The following is a 26,664-nucleotide window of genomic DNA, read 5'->3' as shown; positions in this document are numbered from 1 at the left end:
GAATTGGCCTCTTGTGTCTGTTTTTGACTAGTAGGTTAGCAAATAAGCTCTGGAGTATTTGTTTAAGCTAGGAAGCAATTTGAAATAACTACTTAAATATTGTTGGACCACACTATGGGTTGTTTGTTTTTCAGATGTCATTTTTAACAGTATTCCAACAATTCCTTTGCACCAAAGTTTTTAATTTGTCAGAAAAGTAGCTAAGGCTTTCACATTTCTGTCTTTAATGTGTGTATTTTCACCAAGTGGAGATTTGTCTGCCTGTGTATCAGACACCCCCAAGTAATAGGTGACATCAGAGGAGAGATTTTTGTTTGCTGTAGTTGGTTGATATAATTAAGAATAAACAACTTCTAATCAATAGTTTTGTGTTTCTTTGTAGCCTTTGACCAGTTTCCTTTTTATCAGCTAATTTGAGGAGTTGATTTTTGAAATGTTTGTAGTTAATCTGACTAAATCAAAAGCAGAGTTTAAAGCTTTGGTCATAGTTCACCAGTATGCTCTTGGATGTGGTCAGAACCTCCTCTTAGCTAAGTTTTTGCTTGTGCCAGGGAATGGTTGCGAAGAGCAAAGTACTTGCCTGTCCTGACTTGGCAAAGAAATTGTTGCCACTAGAAGTTTATATCTGTAGAATTGGTTGCATAATTTTTTTTTGCAGCTGGACATTAAGTAAATATTTAAGCCAAACTCTTTAATTTAGAAACATTGTGTCTGTGTGTCTCCTATGGCTTTGTATGGAAATACAAGGTAAAACCTATAGGTTTGGCTTATAAATATGTAACAAAGATTAAGTGAAATACTTCTGACATGGACTAACAATACTTTTAGATAAAATGCTTTTTATATCTCTTCTTGTTTTAAAACAGTGTAATTCATAGGTGATTGTGTCTGTTTCTGTGCCTGTGCTGATATACTTTGTAAATTTCTGCCAAAGTGCAACTCTACTTTGTTTTGAATTTAGGCCTTGCTAGTTCTTCACCAGTTAGACAGCATTGACTTGTGGAATCCTGACGCACCTATAGAAACATTCTGGGAAATTAGGTATGTAAGTTAACTTTTGTAAATTAGAGAAATAGCTGTTTTGATTTGTCTTCTCTTTTGAAATAGCTGTGAATGTTCTGGGAAAGCTATGCAATTCCAGCATGAATCTGCAGTCAAAATTATTATGTGTATTCATGAAAAGGTTGTATCTTATAGTATACGAATTTAATAAAGATAATAAACTTTTTGCTGGCTTTTTTAATGAGTCTCTTCAGCCTGATGTTAAGGTGTAGAAATGATTAGTTTGAAAAGTTATAGAGACTTCCCCCCCCCTCATTCAAGTGTTTACTGCTTGTTTAAATTCTATTTTATCCTTCCGGGGCTGAGGGAGGGTAATGCTAGGCAGTTCTAGAAGTGTGGATTTGCTAATCATGGTTCTGAAGCCCTCACCTAAAGAAGGTAGTAGTTTGCCCTGACCTGTGATCTCCATTTGTCTGTCTTTTGTATTTAAATCAATTTTAATTCATTAAAGTTGTCTTGCTTTTTTATGACTTCACAGCAGCTGTTGCAGTTGATTTCTTGGAGAGTATTAAGGGAAATCAAGTCCCAAAAGAGTCAAAATTACACAAAATGCTAAACCAAAAAACAGCAATCTGTAAACTGAGAATTCTAAGAATTGAGTGAGCTAAATAATGGGGAAAAAAAATAAAATTGGTGATCCAATCTGAATTGGTACTGATGTTTTCTTTGAGAAGAAAGGGAACAACAGTCTAGGAGGAACACTCTTACCAGCATCAACAAATTGGCCTGCATGGCTGCTAAATATGGCTTAAGGGGCTTGTTATGGGATAGGTTTGGGGCTGAGCCCTGCCTAGGTGGGCTGTAGTGGAAACTCATTGCTGTAATTTCTAATAGTAGAGATGAGTTTGTGGTCTGTTCGGGCTGGGGGACAAACCCATTAAAATTGACACTAATTTGGACCCTTTGGCAGTTTTAACAGAGAGTGTGAGGCCTGAATGGATATGAAGAAGGAACATCCCTAGATGTGTTCCTTCCAGAACAGAGTTGAGACACGTTATCAGAGCAGTGTAGGTAAACTTGTACTGCCACTGTCTGTGCTGTATCTGTTCTGTGGATAAATGGAGGACTTCTGAATCGACAGCCCTGGAGTCTGGACTTCTAACAAGTACCCAAATTGCTTAACTTCCTCTAGGGAACTAAAAAGGCCAGCTGGGCGGTGGGAAGGGTCAAAGGGGAGCTTGTCATTTAAAGTACACACCTATATTTTATCTATTATACATTTTAAAAGATGATGCTAGTATATGTGTAGGATATTAATGCTAATTGCCTATTTCTGTGTAAAATGTAGTAATATCTTCCAAAATGTTATTAGATTAGAAAGCTAATGCTGAATTTCATTTTGCTGCAGTTCACAAATGCTTTTTTATATCTGCAAGAAACTGACTAGTCATCAGATGCTCAGCAGTACAGAAATCCTCAAGTGGCTACGAGAGATTCTCATCTGTAGGAATAAATTTCTTCTAAAAAACAAAGTAAGTAAATGTTAACATCTATCTGTTAGATTCATTAAAATGAATTGCTCTGTTTTGTCACTCCCTTTGTTTACCGGGTCATTTTTATGATTGGAAGAGATTTAATAGCTACACCTACACTTTCTGTTTCCTGATTTCCTCTCTGCTAAGAGACAGTGCTTTGTGAGGCACCCTGGATTAGAGCTGTTAACCGAAGTTAGCTTTAGGATTTTTTTCCCTCTTACTTCAGCTACACAGGTTGTATTACTTGCCTGGAAAACGTATGTTTGGCAGAAACCTGGTACCTTATACTTATTTGTGTAATACAAAGGGGAATAGTCCACAAGGTGAGAAAAAGGGAAGGTTAGTAATGATAAAAATACTTCTTCATGGATGAAATTTTTCTTTCTGGATCTCATGTTCATGTCAGTCCTAGAATTCTGACTTGCTTCTTTCCAATAATCTCAAGGGACTTTTTCCGAGCCAAACGTACATTGTAATGCTATACTTGCTAGAATTAAAACCAGACTTGCTATGTTACTTTTTGAATTAAAGATCTGCGAGAAGAAGTGAAGGGTTTCTGTTTTTTCTATCTGACCTGAAAGTAGATATGCTAACATGAGAAGAATACTGTCTTAGGTGTAGTATATAGCATGCTTTAAAAGTCCTCTTTCAGGAGAAGGATTTTTTCAAGTGACTTTTTTTCTTTCCTTTTCAACTGTGGTAGCTCTGTTACTGGTGGACATTATTTTTTATCTGTGTTGATGCCAAGTCATAGGCTTTTTCCTTTGGTATCACCAGTTTAATACATATTTGTAAAATACAATCTCGCGTATTACAGCTGAAGTCCTTGGGCATTCTGGCTTTTTATGAATTCAGGAAGACTTTTACATTTGGCCTCTAAGTGGAAATCAGCTGTCCTTCAAATAGAGAGCATGCTTAATATCATCGTTCTCCTTCCATTTAATAATTAATTAGTTGTTTTAAAAAATCTATTTCCTCTTAGTGCTTAGAGGATGTTCAGTAATATCAGGATCAGAAAAAGATAATAGAGCTGTGCTTCATACTTTCAGTTCCTGTTTTTCTGATCAATTATAAAATATATAGAATAAAATGTACAGTACCCCTGAGTTTGGCTTCTTTAGACTTAATTACAACTAAATTATAATTATGTTAGTGTGCATCCTGTGGAGTAAAACCAAGAAGCTTATGGTGCTTTCAGGAGGCTCTGAGGAAGCGAGGAAGAGACATCATTTTATGCTTACTTCAATCAGAGGCTCCAAGGAAGGGAGGAAAAGGCATCATTATGTGCTTGCCTCAAGGTGATTTTTTTTAAAGATGACTGTGGAGAAATTTCTTAAGGGGAAATACCATTCTAAGATACCATTAGTATGGGAAACTTTATAAAGCTGTGAGAGCAGCAGTGTGAAATGTACTATGTAGATGCTGAAGAGCTTTTTACCTTCCTGAAATCTATCCTTTTTACCCTTTTTTAAAAAAAAGTTGACTTCTTACTTTCCTTTGCTCTCTTTATAGCAATCAGATAGGAGTTCCTGCCATTTTCTCTTCCTCTATGATGTTTCTGGAGGTGGAACTAGTCAAATTTCTCTCGACCATGAAGAAATGATACGCTGTACTCCAGGAGCTACCCTCAGGAAAGGGAAAGGGAATTCTTCCATTGTAAGTAATACATGATAATAATTCTTAACGCTTGGGGAGGAAAACCTGTGTGTGAGTAGAAATTAAATTACTTTGAAAGTAATTTAAAAAAAATGAAAATAATTATTTCTGAGGAGGAAAAGACATCTGTATCCTGCAGTGATGTATGCATCTGATATGCTGGTTAATAATGATGTTTCAGACTAACACCTCTTTCAAGTTAAAATGTTGGTGAATATTTTTTTTCCTTAGGATTGCACATAGCATCCCTACATGTTAGTCTTGTTAATAAATCTGAAATCTCAGTTTTTAAAGTATTGCATGTAGTTTGAATGTACTCTGATGGATCATAAATTCAAGTGTTTTACTAAGGTATACCCTTTGACAGACAAGTTTCTCAAGCCTAGCTGTACTATGAGTTCTAGCTGCAGGAAAAAACCAAAGACAATATTTAGAACATCTTTGATGAGCCAAAAGTTCTATTTTGTTTTTTAATATACACTTTTCCAGTATCAATAAAATTTTCCTAAGTACATGGTTATCCTTGTGAAAGGAGCAGGTTCTTAGCCACCGTTTGTGCAACAGCATGTAAGAGCTCTAATCTTGTCTAGAATAAAAGCAGTTTTAAAGAACAATTTGGATAAGGCTGAATTTTAATAAAGTTGCCATATTCATAAGCAATATTACCAAATTCTGAATTCCCTGTTTCCAAAGGAAAGTGCGGCAGGATGCAGTGGAACACCAATTTGCCGCCAAGCCCAAACAAAATTGGAAGTCGCCTTATACATGTTTTTGTGGAGCCCAGATATTGAGGCAGTCCTTGTTGCAATGTCTTGTTTCCGTCACCTCTGTGAGGAAGCAGATATCAGATGTGGAGTAGATGAAGTCTCAGTGCATAATTTTTTGCCAAACTACAATACTTTCATGGAGTTTGCATCTGTTAGCAATATGATGTCAACAGGTAAGAATCATGAATAATCCTTCCTACCTGTATAGTAAGACTGTTATTTGCATTTGAGTTCATTAAACAGTTTGAGATTCTTTATACGATTTACTTCTGCTTTCACTGGAATATCTTAATCATTGAATTAATTGTTAGAAAGTGCAGGGAATTTGGGTGCTTAAGTTCATGAAGATTTTAAAGTGTAACAAGAATAATCCTTTTCCTAAACACTTTAAGGGGATATGTTGCTCTGTTAATTTAATAATTACTTTCAAAGATCTCTTATTTGATGTAGGCAGGTTTTCAAAAAACTTGACTAACTGTTCTTTGCCCTTTTATAGGGAGAGCAGCTCTTCAGAAAAGAGTGATGGCATTACTAAGACGCATTGAACATCCAACTGCGGGCAACACAGAGGTAAACTGAATTTATATACTCTTTGCATGCATATTTTTTTGAAAACAGAAAATACTGTTGCTACAAGTAGTTCTGAAGTTAAATCTTGGTATGTTTTATTTTAGGCCTGGGAGGATACACATGCAAAATGGGAACAAGCTACCAAACTAATCCTTAACTATCCAAAGACCAAAATGGAAGATGGGCAGGTGACTATGAATTTTTCCATAGGTTCAACCCTTCAGAAATTTAAAATAACTATTTAAGCTTATTTATTTTAAGGAATTGAATTCTAATCTAGGAAATCAGTTTTGTAGGCAGACTTATGCTCCATGAAAATATTCCAGAAAAATAATGGTAATCAGTTGTCCCCACTATGCTTACTAAGAGACCAAGAAGTAGTTTCACTTGAATTGCTGTAAGGAAGATGGAGGTTGAGCTTAAAAACTTAAAAGAAATTGAAAACAAAATAGTGAGAACTCTGGAGCACTACCACAGAAATTATGAAATCCTATTTACTGAAAATTTTTAAACAAGCTGCTGGCTGTCATGGTTTAAATACGCTTTACCCTGGTGCAGAGCAGGGAACTGACTAGGCCTTCAGTCCTTTTTAGCCGTTTTCAGCTTCTCTAAAAACAGTGCCTCTATAATTTTCTGTTCATAGTATCACTAAGTATAAAAGGTGAATCTTAGAAAATTCTTGAGACTGGAATTGTAAATGGTGGGATGTGTTACAGAATACTTTAAAATTCTGACTCTGTCCATTAGTTATGTTTAATTGAAGAGGTTTCATCTTCAGCCATTCTTTTTCAGGTTACTGAAAGCCTTCATAAGACAATTGTTAAGAGGCGAATGTCGCATGTTAGTGGGGGAGGCTCCATAGACTTATCTGACACAGATTCTCTTCAAGAGTGGATCAACATGACGGGATTCTTATGTGCCCTTGGAGGAGTGTGCCTGCAGCATCGTAGCAACGCAGGGTTAGCAACCTACAGCCCACCTATGGGCCCTGTCAATGAGCGTAAGGGCTCCATGATATCGATGGTGTCCACGGAGGGAAATGCAGAGACTCCTGTTAGCAAATTTATTGATCGATTATTGACTCTGATGGTCTGTAACCATGAGAAAGTGGGACTTCAGATACGGACTAATATTAAAGATCTGGTGGGTTTGGAGTTGAGTCCAGCACTTTATCCAATGCTGTTTAACAAATTGAAGAATACCATCAGCAAGTTTTTTGATTCTCAAGGACAGGTAAAGTGGTGATATATTCGTTCACATTTGGGTCTTAATAAAAAGCATCTGTCTTGTCTTTCATGTAGGTAATTGAAATTGATAGCTGTTCATGTTTTGTACAAAAGATCCTGCAAACATTGTGGTTGTATGTTGCAGCATGCATTAATAATAATTGTATTTAACATCAGGTAATTGAAAGCATTCTTGAATTCTTAAGTGAACTCCGAGTACAGAATCTGTGAAAATGCTCTCAGAATAGTTATGGCTGGTAGTATAGACATAGCTAATCTTAACATATATTGGATTCAAATTTTTTTTAAATGCTGCAGTATATTTGATGAATACCCTTTCTTTGGTTTTGTGTGTGAAGAATTAAGATCAACAATTTTCTTCCTGTAGGTTTTGCTCACTGAGACCAACACACAATTTGTAGAGCAAACCATTGCTATAATGAAGAATTTGCTTGACAATCATACAGAAGGGAGCTCAGAACATCTTGGACAAGCTAGTATTGAGACAATGATGCTAAATCTGGTTAGGTAAGAAATCCTGTTGACCTTCCTATACTAAGTAATACATTTAAGAAGTGAGGTAGGGCCTTCTGGTTTATATCTTTTCTGCTTGCATCTGTGGAGAAGCAACAGCTGATTTTCTGATCGTCTCTCACATGGTTCTGACAGCTTCAGTAATCATGGAGATAATTTATACTGTAGCATAAAATACTTTGACAGAGGGTGACCTTATTGTTTTTTTAAAGAACTAGCCGTTCCATAGTTTAGCCCCATTCTTGTAAGCATTCCTGCTTTCTTTTCTAGACAATGATGTTTGTGTTTAAAAACCAGCTGAAGGGCAGATTTCTGTTCAGTTTTATACTACTAGAAATCTTTTTTAGCCAGAAGAAAATCAGTACTGGTCTTCAGCTGCTATAAGGGCAGCCTTACTTGGGGTGGGAGGGGAGAAGGTAGCCCACTTGCTAACCCATTACACAAGTCTGCTGGGTGCCAATGTGTAGGTTCCAGCATAGAGCTGAAAAGATTTGTCAAGTGTGTGGGCTTTGTAGTGTGGAGTAGCATGAAGTCTTTAATTAATCTTTTTGCTTTTTTGTTAAGGTATGTGCGTGTCCTTGGAAATTTGGTACATGCAATTCAAATAAAAACTAAGCTTTGTCAGTTAGTAGAAGTAATGATGGAAAGGAGAGATGACCTTTCATTTTGCCAAGAAATGAAATTTAGGTAAGTATATAACTGTTAGAATAGTGTAATGTGGATAAGTGTAATTTCATTTGGTTATATGTTTAAAAAAATCAAAACCTGTCTCTCACCAGTATTCCTGGTATAGGAATAGTACTCCATCTTTGTCTTCAGAATAATTTAGAGCCTGGTGCTGCATTTAAAATTTTATTTTAGTTGTGGAGATACTTAAACACATGTAAAAATTTTGTGTGATAGAGACCAGGGTATTACTTGGTATACTAAGGTTAGTTCAGTTCATCTTCAGTGTGTGTAGTGTTTCAAATAGTTCTTACTCTGAATTTGTAATAACTAAGAATGATGCCAGCAGTAGTAAGTGTGTTTGAAGGAAGGGCTATTTAAAAAAAAAACAAAACCAAAAAACAACAAAAACAACAAAAAACCCAAACAAACCCACAACCCAAAAAACCCCCAAAGCTAAAGCAATGTATCTATATGTAATAGGAACAAAATGGTGGAATATTTGACAGACTGGGTTATGGGAACATCTAATCAAGCAACAGATGAGGATGTGAAATGTCTGACAAGGTAAGAAAGAATACTCTTAAGCTGTTTCTAAAGTTGCTAACAGGTTTCCAGGTGGTGTTTGAGATCCACAGATGACCTGGCTTGACTGGACTCCCTTTAGCAGTAGTAATTTAAGGAAAAGACAAAAATTGAAATATAAATTTTATGTTAAATTTATTTATATATATATAAAAATATTTATTGCATAGTCTTAACTAATATTTACTGGACCTATGTCTTCATGTGATGCATTCTGAAGAAGAAAATCATCAAACATTATAGTGTTGAATTTATGCTTTACTGGGTTTTTATGACAGATTTGGTTTGCAGTTGTTGTCCTTAGGAGATATATTGCTTGACCCTGTACCACAAAATGTAATAGCTATTTTCCTGATGGACAGAACTTTACTAGAGTAACTTTTTTTTTTTCAGTAATGACTCTTTTCACCTGCATTTAGATACATAAGGAAAAGAAGGGACTTGGTACTGGATGGGAAAATTATCAAGCAGAAGGAGAGACTAATTCTACTGAACTGATTCACAGCTTCTTAAAATTTAATTTTCAGAGATTTGGACCAAGCAAGTATGGAAGCAGTGGTCTCTCTTCTTGCTGGACTTCCACTACAGCCTGAAGAAGGAGATGGTGTTGAGTTGATGGAAGCAAAATCTCAGTTATTTCTTAAGTAAATAGTGGCTTTTAACTATTTTTCTATACAATGACAAGTAGATGCACCATATGACTTTTATTACAAACTATGTTTGTTTTTTTCTTCTAGCAGAAATAATTTTATTAATCTAAACAGGAATTGCTACTTATATATTCTATGTCACACATCTTTGCCCCCTAGGTTTATGGATGCATTTTCATTTAAAAAACAATTACAAATTTGGCTTTGTTTCTGCTTAATGCAGATGTATGCATAATTCATGGGAGGGATTAGCTTGCTTTGGTATTATGTTTTTATCCATGAAACTTAATTTCTTTCATGACATCTGTTTGTAAAGATATGCTTGGGAAATTCACTGCTTGGTTTGAAAAAAACCACGTACACTTTTTAGGGCAGTGTCTTCTGGTCGTTACAACATGTGTGGAAGTTTGGGCTATGCTACAAGAAAGATTACTTGGGGCAGTTCAGAGATTTTTTTTTTATTTTTTTTTTTGCGGGGGGCGGGGGGAGGCTTATTGTCTATTTGCTACTGTATGCAAATAGTTTCAGACAGTTGCCTTTGTAGAATCTGTTTTACTTATCCAAGTCTCTTTCTTTTTCTTAAGATACTTCACACTGTTTATGAACCTTCTGAATGACTGTAGTGAAGTTGAAGACGAAAGTGCACAAACAGGTGGCAGGAAACGTGGAATGTCTCGAAGACTAGCTTCACTACGGCACTGCACTGTTCTTGCTATGTCAAATTTGCTCAATGCAAATGTGGACAGTGGTCTAATGCACTCAATAGGTAAAGTAGCTAGAGATAACTGTGCATAAATGAATACATAATGAAGACATTGGTATTTAATTTATTTTAACATCTTCCTTAGTAGTTCTGGGTTTTTTTAATCAGGCTTGGGCTATCATAAAGACCTCCAAACAAGAGCTACGTTTATGGAAGTCCTCACCAAAATTCTGCAGCAGGGAACAGAATTTGATACGTTAGCAGAAACAGTGCTAGCAGATCGGTTTGAGAGATTGGTGGAGTTGGTTACAATGATGGGTGATCAGGGGGAGCTTCCTATTGCTATGGCTTTAGCCAATGTGGTGCCTTGTTCTCAGTGGGTAAGTTGATTCATGCATTTTATTTCCTACATTTTTTTACAGTATTAAGACTTGAAATAAAACAAACATTAAGGGTCTAACAACAATCTGCTACAGAGAAATATGACCTACTGTTCATGATAGCTAGCCTTTCTTAGTATATTCTTGAAAAGCGTACTGAGTCTTAATTGTCAGAGATCTTGATTTTAAACTGCGTTTTTATAGTAAATTTTTAGTTAATGTCTAGGAATAATTTCATATACAGTTATTTTAATAAATACATCTGTTTGAGATGGTTTATTTATTACAGATTGTGTGTGCTGTAATGCAGACAAACAGAACTGTATTTGCTGCTCTAGAATTTAGCAAGATGAATTGGGCTTTGTTATACAGAATAACTGCTTATCTATCTGGACTAACCATTATGAGTTTGTATGACTGGATACCCTGAGGCAGATTTTTAGACAAGCAGTAGCATAGGAAAGATTTGAAGAGAGACTGTGTGTGCTTAATTTTATACTTACATGGAAGACTCCATAGCAAATGTAAGACATTAGTACAAACTGCTTGGTATGTTTTTTGTAATTCTTTTTCTCATACTTGCTTTAACTCACTGCTAGTCAGATTAACATTTCATTGCTTCTTTTAAGGATGAGCTAGCTCGTGTCCTGGTCACGCTCTTTGATTCCCGGCACTTGCTCTACCAGCTACTCTGGAATATGTTTTCAAAGGAAGTTGAACTAGCAGATTCCATGCAGACACTCTTCCGAGGAAACAGCTTAGCCAGTAAAATAATGACTTTCTGTTTTAAGGTATATTATCTAATTTTTCTCTCTAAATAACAGGAAAAGTTTATGAATGTAAAAATACCAACTACCAATCTATGGTATTAAGCACTTCAGTAACTGGATTAGATGAAAATAGTACAGAGTTGCCTTTGGGTCTCTGCTTAAGTTAGTCTCGGCTCTCAACATCAGTTATGTTCAGGGACTTCTGCTTTTAACATTTTAACGTTTGATAAACTAAATCTTGGAGGTCTCATATGTTCAGGCCCAGCTAAAAAATAAAAATCCTCCTGGAACTAACCTTCTGCCAAAACCTCATGACTCAGTCAGGCTTAAGTTTGCGATTAGTCCTCTTGAAAGTTTCCAAGACAGTAAATGTTTCGTCTTGCCTACTCTATGTATTCTGCATTGTAAGGAAGAAAACTGGTTGCAGAAACAAAAACATTTGCGATTTGTAGTTTTCAACAAAGATTACTAGTTATTTAGGACACATAACTTACTTGATACAAACATCTGAACATTTGTAAAAGTTTTAGTTATCTTAAAGTCCTTTCCTAAGTAATCTTGAGTCATAGTGGGGTCTTTAAACTTCTGACTAGTTTAGTTATAAAAGTGATTTAGGGGCCAGTACCAGTTTGAAGACTGTTCCTGATTTTATTTAAAAATATAAAGGCAATTTAAAAACGGGAGACAAAGTCTGAGGTCTTGTTTATGCTTCCATTTCAGTTTAAAAAGCTATGTGCAGAGATCAAGTGTTGAGTCAGTGTGCTCTAAGAAAGAATCCCATCTGGTTATTGTTGTTATTAGAGAGTGACCTATGGTTTTCTCTAAATTGGAAGTGAATTAAAATGCTTGCAGAAATTGATTACAGTTATGTTTCAGAAGTGAGACTATAATGAAGAAACACAAATTTCGCAGAAATCTGGCTTACACAAAAACAAATCAAATGTTTTCAGGCTTTTGTAACACAGAATTTTGGAGCATTCCTGTGAATGGCTATGTCAATGTGGCCATCTGTTCTGATTTTCTTTCTACATAGGTATATGGTGCCACATATTTGCAGAAGCTTTTGGAACCTTTATTAAGGACTGTGATCACATCCTCTGAGTGGCAGCATGTTAGCTTTGAGGTGGATCCAACAAGGTTTGAGATTCAAAGGCGGGGAACAAACGTATTTATTTGTGATCGATTCACAGTCATAAATAGGATTCCTTTTTCATTGTGGCAAATATTTTTCTCTTACTTTCATACTTTTCCACTCCTCACTTTACTAGACACATTAATTGTATCTGCAATCCTTATACCCAGGGAGAATTGTACGGAGCTGTCCCAACACAGCGAGATGAGTTTTGTTGCATGTCCTCTTAAGCCCTGAGAGAGTAAGGAAGGCAGAGAGCTCTTGCAGGACCTCTTCTCCTACTTGCTGCTTCATACTTTTATGTAGGCCACTAATGTGGGGATTTCCAGTAGTACCAGAAAGCATCTGCTTTAGGTCATTGAATTAATTACAGAAGTAAGACAGAATGAGTGCATGTTGTGTGTGTAATTTTTTTTAAATTTAATTTCTCTTACATCACTACTTGTGATTTACATCACGACTTGGATTTAGTAGCTGTTGCTCTGTTGCTTTGAATTATCTCTAACTCTTAGAAAAACTTTTAAGTATTTGTCTCTTAAGTAGCTTACAAAAAGATAGACCTTCTCGTTTGTAGTTTAACTGTCAAATATCTGTGTCTACCTCCAAAATTCCTTTCATAGAAACTGTCATCAAACTGATAATGCAGTTCTCAGTTGGAATTATGTATGTGTCTTTGGCAAGGTGTGAGAGAATCCCACTTACAGCTGTCTGTTTATTACAGTGTTTTAAAATAAGTTGTATTTGTAACTTCTGTAGTTTAAAATATCGATGGAAACTTTTGTGTAAAAGATCATAACTATTTCCTTAAGATCGCTATTTACCCTGACAAGTAGGATTACTCCAAACGTATAAGTACAGCTAGTATCATTTATTTGATTGCTGGTCATACATTTATGGGTTTGTTTCAGGCTGGAGCCTACAGAAAGTCTTGAAGAGAACCAGCGGAGTCTTTTGCAAATGACAGAAAAATTTTTTCATGCAATCATTAATTCTTCTTCGGAGTTCCCACCACAACTTCGCAGTGTGTGCCATTGTTTATACCAGGTATGCCTGCAGTGGTTGCCTGCCCCTAAACTTTGGGTTGTAATTCTAGCAGTTTGGAGCTTGATCCTGTAGTGGGTGCATAGTGGGCATTTCTTAAAGACTGTTTTCAGATATTTGTTAAACAACAGGAATCTGAATGTAGGGACTGAATGGTGTTTTACGACTTGGGTTGGCAATCAGGAGATGACTAAACATCATTTTTTTTTTAATAAAGGAGTTGAATTACAGCTAAGAACTCAGACCTAATAAGGCAGCAATAATCTCTGCTTTAGCACCTCTATGGGAGACTAAAGATTAACTAGGGAGGTAATGGTTATACTTGCTTTTATCAGTTCACTGTGGGACTTCTATAAGGAAGGCAGTAAAAGGGGAAAATAAATAATAAAATCACTGCTGGGTTGAGAGAACACAAAACTTTTGAATATAGAAACAGTGTACTTTACTTTTTATACAGGATTAATTAAATCAGAAATATAGTGAATTATGTAAAAGTCTGTCTTAAAGATCATGTCTTTGATAAACCTTAACTTTGTGAATAAAATAGTTACTTGTACAGTTACTGACTCTAGGTAGGTGTTTTCTGCATAAAAATAGAGGCAATTTCTTCAAGAGCATTTCTCTCTGAAGTAAATTTTTACACAAATTGTCTATGAAATATGTTATTCAGTTTTTTGTTCCAGGAATGTTATGTAGTTGCCCATTACAGGTGAGCATAATCTTATGCTTTCTACTTTTGGTAGAAAAGCAGGGTAAAGATGCTCGTAAGAAAGAACTTTAAGGTATTCAGTGGGACCATGGTAGTTGCAAGTCCTAAATTTTAGAAACTGTGGATTGATGCCGAGTATAATGGAAAGTAATAGTCAATAGCATTTTATATGCCTGTCTTTGGTAGAGAATTGTTTGTGGTTATTTGTGCTTCTCTAAAGAAGGTCATTTGTGGGTGAGGTTGAAATACTGCATCATTCAGGCTTTATTCTGATCACACTCGGTGTCATGTCTCATAATCACATTCTGAAAGCAGGAGTCTCTGAAATCAGGCTGCCAGGCAGCACGGTAAAGCAAGCTGTTGTTACCTTTACTGGGAAGGAGGCCCGCTGGCATACGATTTGGTAAATGGCATTAGCCTTGTGGCTGGGACACTCAAGGTGCTCTGTACTCCTGAGGGTAGGTTCTTGTTTTTGAGAGGGAGAATGACAACAGGAATGCATTTTGGTCTATGAAGTAAAATACTGTCCACCTGCTACAGGCACCATGCTCTGATGGAGGTGCTGTTGCCTGCCAGAGGCCTGGAGCATGTTACTGTATGCAAAGCGCTGCTGTACTTCTAAGTGGCTGACCAAATATTTGCGAACACGGAGTATTGAGAAATTTAGCAGGTCAAAAGGAGGGAGAGAACCTAGAAGAGACAGATAAATGCATTTATAGAGCTCTTTTAATGAGGCAAGTTACAGAGACTGACTTCTGTTTGTGGCTAAAACTTGAGTGCTTTCAAATGAGCCTTGGAAAGTTACCAAGCTGGGACCACCTCTTCTTGCTTGTTTCTGGTACCATTTATAAATGATGCTTAAAGAGAAAAAGCCTTCCTGAGCAGTACATTGCCCTCTGTAGAGTAAGTTCTACTGTAGTGGACCTTTCCTGGCTGCCTGCTGTTGAAGTACCTGCACTCCCCAGCCTCCATCCCCGTTTCCTGCTCTCTCCCATTTCTGCTGCTCTCTGCAGTGGCTCAGCAGCAGCTTGCTGTAGGTTTACAGGTCTCTCTCTTGCTCTTTGTGTGTTTCTGATGGATTTAGCTGCTGCTAAGAACTCCAGTGGGGCATATTCCTGCTGCTCTCCAGACTCATAGGAAATACAGTTTCCAGTCCTGTTGGAGGACTGTCACAGAAGAGCTGTGCATGGCAGAATATTTGAGCTGTGGTCTGGAATAACTGCTTTTGGCCTTTCAACCAAGGAGTCTGTATCTCGGGTCCAAAGTGGAGCAAGGAAAACAGATTTTTCCGAGCTGTGGAAGCTAACTATGAGTTATAAAATTCTACACAGTGTAGTCTAGTCATTTTTACAGTGAATGCAACTGCTGCAATTCTCAGAACTTGGAAGTGAGCAGCAGTGAATTGTGTGTCTGTTGTGGATGACTTGTGGATCTTGGGTTGCTATTGTGGGCTGTTGGAATGGACTAGGTGTGCAAGTGATGTGCCTTTCTGCTATAACAACTTGTATAAATGGCTTCTAAAGTTGTCAGGTTCTCTTTCTGACAGTGGTTGTATTCAGGTTGAGGGGGGGGGCGGTGATCTGGGTCTTTTTTTTTTTTCTTCTTTTTTTTTTTCCCGTTTGTTTAAATTGGGAAATGAAGGGACAGGTTGGTTTCCTTCAAGTTCAAATGGCCACAGTCTCACAGATGTTGGCGGGGAGCATGTTTGAGTGTTACTGAAAATGTCAAACACAATTGTTGCTTTTGTTGTTTGATGTTATGTTGTCCCACATCTCTTCCCTAGAATTGCTTTAATATGCTGTTACTAGGATGTATCAGATTTATTTCAATTTCAGTGATATGTTGCTAGGAATTATTACTATGCAGACCATTTTGAATTCCTACATGAAATGGAATTACTAAAATGCACTCACCAGTGGACACTGCCAGAGATCCTTCTGTGGAAGCATATCAAGTCTTTTGGCTTTATTCTTGCCTTTACTTTTTTTTGGTAAGAAGGGGTAGTTTGTTCCTGAAAGACATGATTTACTGGCAAATATACAAGTGGTATTAACTGATACTCGGTGTCAACATTTACTACAGAAACTCTTTCTAGTAACACCTATGTTTGTGTACAGATGTTTGGCTCATCAGAAATAGTGTAATAATTATTCTGTACTTTCAAATTCCAGAGAGTTTTGAAGAGTCTGGCCTTTATCTGAAAGAAAGTACAATTAAAATCTGAATGGTTTGGGTTATTAATCCATTTTTATCATAAGAACCAAATAGGTGATTTTTATAAGGTAACTTCATTTTCTATATAAGTGAGTATGTTCCATCCCAAGCAATAGTGTAAAAGAGACGGAATTTTGCAGTGTATTTTTATGCTTAGAGTTTTAAAGTATGTGTGTGAAAAATACTCATTAGATGTATTCTGTAAATGAATTCTAGCTGATTTTATTCCATGTAGCAACATTATGGAAATGGTGCATTTAGTTGGATATTGGGGTCTGTGCCGTCTGAGGTTTCTGTTACTGGAACAGAGCCCTGGGAAAAGTTTTCATTTGGAAACAACATATAACTAGTTACTGTGAGAGATTCACCCGTGCTCATTTTCAGGTAATGTATGTTTAGGAGTGTTACGTGCTCACGAACAAGGGTGATCAATGTGACTCATGTAAAGAATTTCTGCTGGCTATTTCATAAAAAACACACAAACATACATGATTTTTTCTTAATAGAGAGGTATGGAAATTTTACTTGCTTTAAATGCAATACCCTGATGAGTAGAGTATGTATATGACTGCTTCGGAAGTGAAGTGTAGAAATTGCACAGAAATTTGGCAGAGGCACCATTGGTTAAATATTAATAGGTCCTGCACAAATTTGGACTATTTAAATTTAGCTTGGGTAGCAGAATAGCTTTTACTGACTGTTTTGGGTTTTGTTTTGGTGGTTGTGTTTTGGTTTGGTTTATTTTTTTTCTCTTTCTCTGTTGCATTTGTAAGTTTTAGAAATTCTCTTCCAGTTCCAGTCTGTTGTGATACTCTAAAGATGATCTGAACTGTTGGTGCATGCTTGCTCTCAAACCGCTACATACTGCCAGCTTTCTGTTGATACAGCTCCAGGTGTTGCTCTCAGTAGGGCTTCTTGGTGGTGCTGATTCGCTGTTACAGCTGACACGAAGGACATAGGATTGAGCTCCAAGACCAAAATGTACCCTGTGCCGGGGGGCAGTGCACCAGGCTGATGTGTGATAGCTTTCCTCAGATCCTGGTGGGAAATACACGAGAATGGGATGCTTTTTGGTGGGTCCCTGTGCATTTAAATGAACTGCAGAAATAAGCACAATCAAGTCAGATATCTTGATTTGGAAATCGATAATAAGTTAAGGTAGACCCGCTGGCATTTTCTTCCTTTCTCCACAGAGTGTTTTATGGCAGTGTGTAGTTATCAAAGTAGTAATAACCGTGATGATTCACAGATCTAAGTAAATTGAAGGACACACAGAGAAACATTGGGAAGATTTAAAACTCTAAATTTATTTTAAAAGTAATGTCTTTCAAAGGGATAACGCTTTGCTATTTTTACTATTAAAATTATTTGGGGATGGTGAAATACATTTGAAAGCTGAATATACCATTTAATGCCCAATATTGTGTATCATGAGCACATTAATGTGGTTTGACTTTTAATCTAGCCAGAAATAGTAGAAATGATTGAAACGCAACATTTGCTTGTTTTGAATTTAGTGCTTTGTAAATAAGATGTAATAAAATCGTGGAATAAAAACTCCATCATCAGTCTTTAGTTTATATATTTCATTTTCTGTTGGTTATGTTTGTTACATTTTACTGTGTAATTTTATGTACAAGTCAACATTGGTTTTTGTTGCTGTATGTAGTTGGTGCTGTGACTTGTTTGTGCTCATCTCTGTTCTGTAGGCAACTTGCCACTCTCTACTGAATAAAGCTACCGTAAAAGAAAAAAAGGAAAACAAAAAATCAGTAAGTTTGGAGACCTTTTTATTAGCCATTTCTTTCAAAGCACAACAGAAATCTTTTGCTGTTTGTTCAAAACATCTTCATTTCAGTCTATTTGACCTCACTGTAAAATCATTCTACTAATTCTGGCACAAAATAGCTTTCATTTCAATTAACACTGGAATTAAGTTACATTTAAAATATTCTCTGTGTGCCTATTTGAGTAAACAAAAGACATTTTTAACATTACTGCTTAGTAATTAATACTCTGATTCTTCTACCCTTGCTGCCATCTTCAAATTAAAAAAATATGTGGAAGGAAAATATTTTCTTTGATTTTGGGGAAAATCCTGAGTCTGTTTAGCTGTTTTAACACTCTGGCAGATAACTTGACTTCAGCTTGCATTCTGGGAGAAGAACAATATTTATATATATATATATATATATATATATGGGTAACAAAAGTGGCTACTATGACTTGTTTCTGATATCTTTTGTTTGTCTTCTAAGTGATAAAATTTAGCACTTGTATTTACTCAGAAAAGCAGATTTCCCATTTTAAATAACTTGCTGTGTTTAAGAGTTTAGATATGTAGATTGTGATAGAGTGGTGTCATTAAAAGTTAAAGGTTTATCCTTTTCTTTGACAGTTACCTCAAAATAAAAAGTTTGAATAAAACAGAGGCAGAATGGAAAATTACTTTTATTATAAAAAAATACTTTTATTTATTTTTTTGCTGTAACTAAACAGAATAGTAATTGTGTTTAAATGCAAAATCCGTGTGTAAAGTAGTATTTTACAAGAAAATATTATCAGTAATTGCATCACAAGGTAACTGAATGAAATTATTACTGAACCAAAGTGATTCTCTATATATTATGTATGTACTAATGGCTTTTATCTGTTTTAAGAAGCATGATTTGAGATGGCACTAGTTGTTTTGAAGTATTTCAGTAAAATGGGGTTTGTTTGGTTTTTATTTATTTTAAACAATACGATTTAAAACACAAAGCTTGCTGTGTGTCTACCTTTATTCTGTGAAAAGGTAGAATGTGACTTGCTTTGAATCAAAGTTTTTACTCATAAGAAAATATAGATACTGATTCTTTATAGAACCATATGTAGCATATTTAAGAATTTTTATTTCAAAGTCAAATGAAAGATATCTAGAGAATAGACTATATTCTTAGTAATACATAGTTGATTTCCTAAAAAGAAAAGAGATTTCTTTTTTGTTACAACATTTTCAGAAAAGCTTTTTTTTTTCCTCTAGATAACAACGAACAATATTCTAAATCTATAGTTCTCCTAGCAAATTCCTGCTAAGTGATTTTGGACAGTGTATGTATAGGCAGAGAAGTACACTGGCCACTCAGCTCTGGCTCATTCTGTCTTTCCTCCTTTGGCAAATCTGTGGAGATGTGATGGTTCTGAAGAGTATTTCCTCAAATATCTCCTTCCCAAAAATGTAATTACTCCTGAAACTTTACAGCATAAGTCTTACTGCTGGAGAGGCTCTTGTGATCAATAGTGAACTTATAAATACACAGATAAAAGACCTGCTAATTTAAAAAGAATTACCTGTATTTGATGGGAAGACTTTGCACACCTGAGTACGAACATAGAGCACTTGTCTCCTTTACTGTCAGTGGCAGAGTCCTGGAATTAAGTGGTCAGTAACTCTGAAACACCTTCTTCTCTTTGTCCAGTAGCTATTGTAGCAATTTCACCCTAGCAAGAAAGTTTGTACGAAGGCTGAAGAAAAGCAAGCTAGTGTCTGATCGCCCCCTTGCCCCTTACTTGTTTCCCCTCTTTCCTGACTGTCTTATGATGCAAGACCTGTCAAGGCAAGAAAGTCCTACTCAAATGTATTGAGCTTGATTGCTATGGAAAGAATGCTTAAAGTTGGATTACCATGCAAGGCTTTTCTCAGCTTGCTTTCCCTTTTCTTTAATGCAAAAATATTCTTTATAATTCTCAACTTCATAGGTTGTTAGTCAGCGATTTCCTCAGAACAGCATTGGAGCGGTTGGAAGTGCAATGTTCCTTCGGTTCATCAATCCTGCGATTGTCTCCCCTTACGAGGCAGGGATTTTAGATAAGAAGCCTCCACCAAGAATTGAAAGGGGATTGAAACTGATGTCAAAGGTGAATCAATAAATATTTTTATTAGGCTGTATTATATGTTCTACCTAATTATCTAATGTTCTACTAGTTCTGTTCTTTGTAGTTTTTTGTAGCGACCATCATGTTTATTTGAAGTGCAGTTTCTGTAGTATATTTATACATCATGATGTTAATGTCACAGCTCACAGCAATGTAAGTATGGGGAGCAGTCTGTACAAAAAAAAAAACCAAACACCGCTTTGCCAAAATTATGTATAAGCTAACTGGATGCCTTCTGCCTTTTCACTTGAGCTTCTAGCCTTACTTGAAAACAAAGAAAGAAACCAATGCCGCTTTGAGCACGGTGAGAATAATGGCAGCCAGATACTGATTAAAGTTATACTAGCACTAAAGTAGTGTTTTTCCCAATCTTTAATCTCATTTAGTGCTGTTTCCTGTAAAAAATAAAAAAAGTTCAGTGATGACATGTAAATTCTGTGGTCTGTGCATTTTAAATGTTGAGAACTTACAGCTTTCTTGAAATAGGCATATGCTATTGCTTTTACATGTCTGTATGATTTCCAGAAGTAGTGGTTAACATCTATTAATCGGTGGTTTTGAAAGATGATACATTTTCCTGGTCTAAACCTGAATAAAGTTTATGAATAAGGGAAGTTGTTTTCTAGTATGTGAAAGAAAATACTGGGAAAATGAACATATTTTGAATTAGTTGGCTTGTTGGCCTTTTTTTTTTTTCTTGAAGTTTCACAAGTTAAAATGAGTGTTCCTGAAAGTAAAGTTACCATGACTACCATAACAGTTAGTACATTGAACTTTTATGTGTCTTTACCATCTTTTTATTATTTAGATACTTCAGAGTATTGCCAACCATGTCCTGTTTACAAAAGAAGAACATATGCGGCCTTTTAATGATTTTGTAAAAAGCAATTTTGATGCAGCACGAAGGTAGGCCCTTTGGAAACTTGCACAGAGAGTCTGTGTCATGCGTAAAGAGTAAGCGGAGAATTTTCTTAAAGCCTTTTAATTTACATTGAGTCTACTTGGCAGATTTCCCTGACACGCTTGTGGTTGTTCCTGATTTTGAACTCTAGGTTTTTCCTTGATATTGCATCCGATTGCCCAGCTAGTGACACTGTCAATCACAGCCTGTCCTTCATCAGCGATGGCAATGTACTTGCTTTGCACCGGTTGCTGTGGAACAATCAGGAGAAAATTGGCCAGTACCTTTCCAGCAACAGGTAAGACTTGCTGTGTAGAAGGGAGTTGCTCATGGGAAATGAATTTTTGGAAATACCTTCAGATGTTTTTGTTATTATTACTGAGAAGAGGATGATGGCTGAAAAATCTTATGTTTAGAAACTTTTGTCTTATTGACAAGCAGTTATTGGGAACATGCCTAACGTCTTTGCCCACTTTACTGCCAACCTTTTGTGCAAATGCATAGTTGCCTCATCTTGTGTAAAAATGGTTCTGTGTGTAACAAACATTTTTCTTATTTCTTTGTTGAGTACTTTTTTTAATTTTAAAAAAGCAAATCCAACTTGTTCAAGGTAAGGAAGGATAGTGGGCACAAAAAATGGGAATTCCTGAGTAAAGAAGGACTTTTAAGTAGTATGCTGTTTCTAGGGACCACAAAGCTGTTGGAAGACGACCTTTTGACAAGATGGCTACTCTTCTTGCTTATCTTGGTCCTCCTGAGCACAAACCTGTGGCAGATACCCATTGGTCCAGTTTAAATCTCACTAGTTCCAAATTTGAAGAATTTATGACAAGGTAATGAGGTTATTGGGGAGGGGACACATCGTGGGTTTCTAGACTTGAGCATGTAAGGCAGTATAAGTAGTTATTAAGACTCTAGATTATGTTTTGAAGGGGAGTTAAAAATGCTAGGTTTACATATACTATTAAGGTTTCTGGAGTTAAAAAAGCTAGGTTTACATATACTATTAAGGTTTCTGAGTAGATTTTAATTTCAAAAACTAAATTGAGAATGGGAGATGGCAGTAACATTCATGATTTAAAAAGATTCAAGGTTGTGGGCACTTTTGTTTAAAGATCCAAATAAAGAGGGCTTGGGATTTAAAAAAAAATTTTTTTTTGAAAGACAGTTGTGAAAAGTTGATGTCAATGTACTGCTTTCTAGGCATCAGGTACATGAAAAAGAGGAGTTCAAAGCACTGAAAACATTAAATATTTTCTACCAAGCTGGGACATCAAAAGCTGGCAATCCTGTTTTCTACTACATTGCTCGGCGGTAAGTAAACTTTCACCTTCTCTGTCTGAAGCAAACTTAAAATAAGGAGTATCAAGTGTATGTAAGAAAGGGACACCGACTTTGTAACAAATAAGAATCAGAAAATAGTTTATCTGATTTTGGTGCCAGTATTTTTTTAATTGAGTTTTTCCCTAAATCAGAACTGTCAATAGTTTTTCCACCCAGGAGTACGCGACTATCTGTGGAAAAATACCTAAAACTTGAAGTACATTTAGTTAATTTTTCACTGTCTCAATTAAACTACATCTAGACCACATTACTGTTAACCCATCAGGAATTTTAGAATCTTCATTTTTTGAAGTGTGAAATGAATAACAAGCTAAAACATGGGATAAAGTTTCTGAAAATGGTCCCTGTATCCCATTTGAAAAAATAATGCAAGTTTCACACATAGCCAAGACCATAACGTTGCTTCAGTTTCACTGTTATGTGCTAAATGACAATAATACTATGTTTTCTGGAAATGATTGATATCTGTGGAAATAATAACTAATTAAACTAATAAGCAGATGTTGACGTGTGAACTTTGCAAAAGGCTGTGTTTATACAATAAGGCAAAATTCTGAAAGTTTGAAGTCTTCCCTACTCTGGAAGGTAGTCATTCGTAACAGCGAGTAACATATGCTGCGGTATTGAAGAATTTGGGAAGAATATCCCAAAATCAGTATTGGCCAGTTTGTGGTCAAATAAATCACAATTCTCTCTGTAGAACAAAACCAAACCAAAACAGCAACAAAAAAATTTAAATAAACTAGTTTTATTTAAATTAATGTGTGTGCAGTGGTAAAGCTGCAGCTAGAGTAAGAATAATTGAACCTTGGTATTTCAGTCTAGTTACTAAGTAACTGCACTATAAAATGCATAGAGGACGGCATGTTCAGAGCAGTTTCCATAGTAATTACACTCATTACTAAAAGTCGTTCTTAGTCCTTTCATGAAAAGGAAAATCAATGTGCTCCCAAGCGAGTGCGATCAAAGACAGATAAGATTAGAGCTGTTGTACCTCGTCTGTGTGCTGTGGTGGTGGTGCCTTTGGTAACAGCATCGCTGGTGAGGCCTTGGCTGGCGGCAGCAGGGCTGCAGGTTTTGGCACCGGTGGGGCGCGTGGTGGTGCTGCCGAGGTCCACAAAGTGCTTACCAGCACTGGTAGTGGTAGCGAGAGTCCTGACGTCAGCGTGGTGCTTATGGATGCTGGCAAATCCTGAACAGATGTTTGCGGTCGGATTATTGCCGATGCGTTTTGTGCTGGTGGGGCTCTTGGTTTTGCTTCTGCTGCCTTTGCCAGTGTGGCTTTTGCTGGCGCTGCTGCTGGCAGCTGGATTCATGCTGCTGGAGCTGCCTGTGGCACCGGTGCTGGTAGAGTTTGTGTGGTTGCTTTGGCTCTTCCTGGTGCGTCTGTTGCTGGTGGGGTGCTTGTTTGTGATGCCAGTGGGGTGGCTGCTGCATCAGTGAGGTGCTTGCTTGTGGTACCCTTGCTGCTGACATGCTTATCTGTGGCATGGTTAGGAATGGTTGTGGTCCCTGGGGAGCTCTTGCTTGAGCCGCTTGTTGGGCTGAGGCTGGGAGGAGCCTTTGGTGGTACTGGTGCTGCTGTCCGGTGGGCTCCCTGCTGGTAGTGGCACTGCTACTCACGGTGCCAATGGTGGCAGGTTTGTTGATGGTACCAATTCCAGCGAAAAGTATTGTGATCTGAGGAGACGCCGTCAGTGGGGAACCTTTGGCAGACTCTCTGAGTTCATCTAAGAACATGAAAACAAGCAGAGGAAACCAATTCCTTAGCAGTATCTTCTGTTTGTATTCAACAACTTAAATAGTCAAGGCACATTTGCAAACAAAGCATTCTTCAAATTTAAGTATTTCTAATTAAAATCATACCCAACAGACATGTAAGACTTCTCAATTAGTTAAAATTTTAGATCCTTAATTTGATTAATTTTCATAGTTTTTCATTGTTTTCAGTAGTGCTTTTTACTCTGTAGATTGAGTTACAGACTTTCCTAGAAAATCTGTGCTTTGTTACACTGTGTGACTTTTGTAATTTCCCCTCAAAAAATTTCAAATAAGGAACAATTTTAATCATCGGAAGATTTTACCGTTTTACCACTGGATAATAAAATTAACTTATTCCAAATTCAGATTGGAGGCTAAAATAATGAGGAATCATTGAAGAACCTTTCCAAATGTAACCTCTAACTTTGTAGTTGAATTCTGCTACTTAAATATCGTTTCCTAGCCAGGATGCAATTAGAGATCCAACAAATGAATGTATTTGTTCACATTTCTTTTATTATGTTTTAGATTTTCAGAGCAACAAACAAACAAAGCTTCTGTTCAATATCAATGTGGAAGGTAAAATAAATTTCAAAACTGTTCCTTCTTCTGGAATTTTGTACAGACATGCCAAAGAGTTTTTTTCATGCTTTTTAAAAAAAATAAACACAAAACACTTTCTTTCAAGCTGGTAATGTAGGGAGAAAACACATTCTCTTAAATTTTGTTGCTGTGAAAGACCTCAAATGCTTGCTTTGCTGCTAGGTGTTAGACTACTTGTGTATGGCGGTCCAAAGATGGAAGAGAAAAGAAAGCATAGTATGGCTGGTAGCATTTGGAAATAGCATTTGTGTGAATGAGAGCAAAGTGCCCATGCTTTTTGTCAGTTCTTTGAATTGGTAAGCTCACACTAGTCAAAGGAATACTAAATAACACAAAGTCTCATTACATAGAAGTAGGTAAGAGAACAAAATTTATCTGAACTTTTTTCCAGTGATTTATAGCTCTGAAATAGAATCTCTATGAGAGAACATTTATCTAAGCCAGCCTGTAGCTTCCCTTCCCTTTTACTTGGGAAATTGCCTTCCCTTCTCTTCAGCCCTTTTCTGCATTTTCCACACCCTTGACTCTTTGAATGGAGTGGAAGAAAACAAGATGAGTAGTGCCACTTCTGTCCTAATTTTCTGTCTTCAAAAGCTGTACAGCGTTACTCTGCCCTCTTCAAGGTCTCTGAGTCGCCTTTGAGCCTACTGTGTTGGCTGAAGTGTGCCTTTATAAAATCTTGCATGAAGCTTGTTTGCAATATATGTGGCCAGATAAGTATCTAACAGTAATTAACTAATATTAAATTAGTTTACTTGTACGTATCTTTCACATTTTATAACAAAATGGTTGAGAAGAGGGATGGCTTCTGGAAATTTTCCTTCTGAAATATTTGCGATAGCTCTTGAAACAAAACCAAAACAATTTTGTGTTCAGTGAAATGTGTCTGCATAGCCTGCATCTAATGCTGTTTTCTGCTTTTGAGATACATTGAACAGCATGTGACTGGCAGAGTGACTGCTGGGGTATCTGAATGTTCTGTGTAATTCTGTACGAGTAATAGATTTATTGAATCTTAAGTTTGAGCATTGCATTTATGCTAGGCAGTAGAAAAAGCTTGAGTGGTGCCTTTAAGATTCAAAGGGAATACGGAGTTGATGGTAAAGTGAGTGTATACAGTGCTGAAACTGAAATTAGTTTGCCTGTCTTTCATTTGTTTGTAAGTTCAGTTTTTCTTAGACATTCCTGGCACTAAATCTGTACACAAAGTTTCAAAAGTTTAACCAAGGGCACATTTTTAAATGCTGTATTGTGTAGGGGACTAACTCATGGTGAACACTTAAAATTGCATACCCTTAGAGAATAATTTTTGATGAAGTTGATTTCTGCATGGGTTTAAAAAAGGATGCATACTCATGGACAGCATGTATCAGCTTAAATGTTTTTTAAAAAGCATGCTGATTGTTTTAGACGACAACTTTATGCAGTTGAATGTCAGTTGATTTTTTGAAGAATATATAATGTATTATGCTCAGACCCCTTCTAAACTAGTTGTATTGCTGTCCTGAAAAAAGACTGATCGTGAAAATTCAGGAATAAAAATGGATTTTTGGAAACTCCGTTTTTTCCCATTTGTGCTCATTTGCTGTTGTAATGGAGTAAGGGTGAAAGCTTGTCAGACTGCTGTAAATTTGATCACCTGGAGTCATTTTATCTGCCCGCTGCCACCTTTGTTTCCCTTCTTCCCCTCATTCTCTTTAAGATTAAAAAAAGAGGTAGAATACATGCTTTCAGGAATACTTCAACTTTGTAAGACACCTCATCCTTTTCTAAGGCAAATGGGATTGTGGTTTTCCCCTCGCATCTGTCATGAGTTAATCTGAACATACAACAGCAAAAATACTAACACATTAATAAGTGCTGTTGTATCCCTGTGTAGTTAATTTTAGCGTAAGTGAGCCTGTTTAAATGAGCTGCCTTCTCCCTTTCTTCAGTGGGGTGTGTAGTAGACACAAGTGGCTATTTGAAGGGAACCTGGAATGCTGGATAGCCTGATGTGG

General features: G+C 36.5%; 1 protein-coding gene across 10 annotated transcripts in view; it reads left to right on the top strand.

Moving 5' to 3' along the window:
* The window catches only part of NF1 (neurofibromin 1), a 103,697-nt gene that overhangs the window by 26,884 nt on the left and 50,149 nt on the right, over nt 1-26,664 (top strand). For 5 of the 10 annotated variants that reach the window (XM_055720990.1, XM_027806168.2, XM_055721016.1 and 2 more), the window contains 22 exons: nt 962-1,041; nt 2,411-2,534; nt 4,050-4,193; nt 4,887-5,133; nt 5,457-5,530; nt 5,635-5,718; nt 6,323-6,763; nt 7,145-7,284; nt 7,855-7,977; nt 8,440-8,523; nt 9,069-9,185; nt 9,776-9,957; nt 10,063-10,274; nt 10,904-11,065; nt 12,078-12,181; nt 13,085-13,220; nt 17,850-17,912; nt 19,879-20,037; nt 20,864-20,961; nt 21,108-21,254; nt 21,643-21,789; nt 22,160-22,270. In XM_055720990.1, the coding sequence (XP_055576965.1) occupies nt 962-1,041; nt 2,411-2,534; nt 4,050-4,193; nt 4,887-5,133; nt 5,457-5,530; nt 5,635-5,718; nt 6,323-6,763; nt 7,145-7,284; nt 7,855-7,977; nt 8,440-8,523; nt 9,069-9,185; nt 9,776-9,957; nt 10,063-10,274; nt 10,904-11,065; nt 12,078-12,181; nt 13,085-13,220; nt 17,850-17,912; nt 19,879-20,037; nt 20,864-20,961; nt 21,108-21,254; nt 21,643-21,789; nt 22,160-22,270 (3,179 nt within the window). The other 5 variants (XM_055721000.1, XM_055721041.1, XM_055721051.1 and 2 more) reach the window with 5 other exon arrangements.

This window comes from Falco cherrug, chromosome 1 (assembly GCF_023634085.1).
Source record: "Falco cherrug isolate bFalChe1 chromosome 1, bFalChe1.pri, whole genome shotgun sequence".
NCBI lineage: Eukaryota > Metazoa > Chordata > Aves > Falconiformes > Falconidae > Falco > Falco cherrug.
The sequence above is the reverse complement of the archived record's forward strand: the minus strand, read 5'-3'. Positions and strand labels throughout refer to the sequence as shown.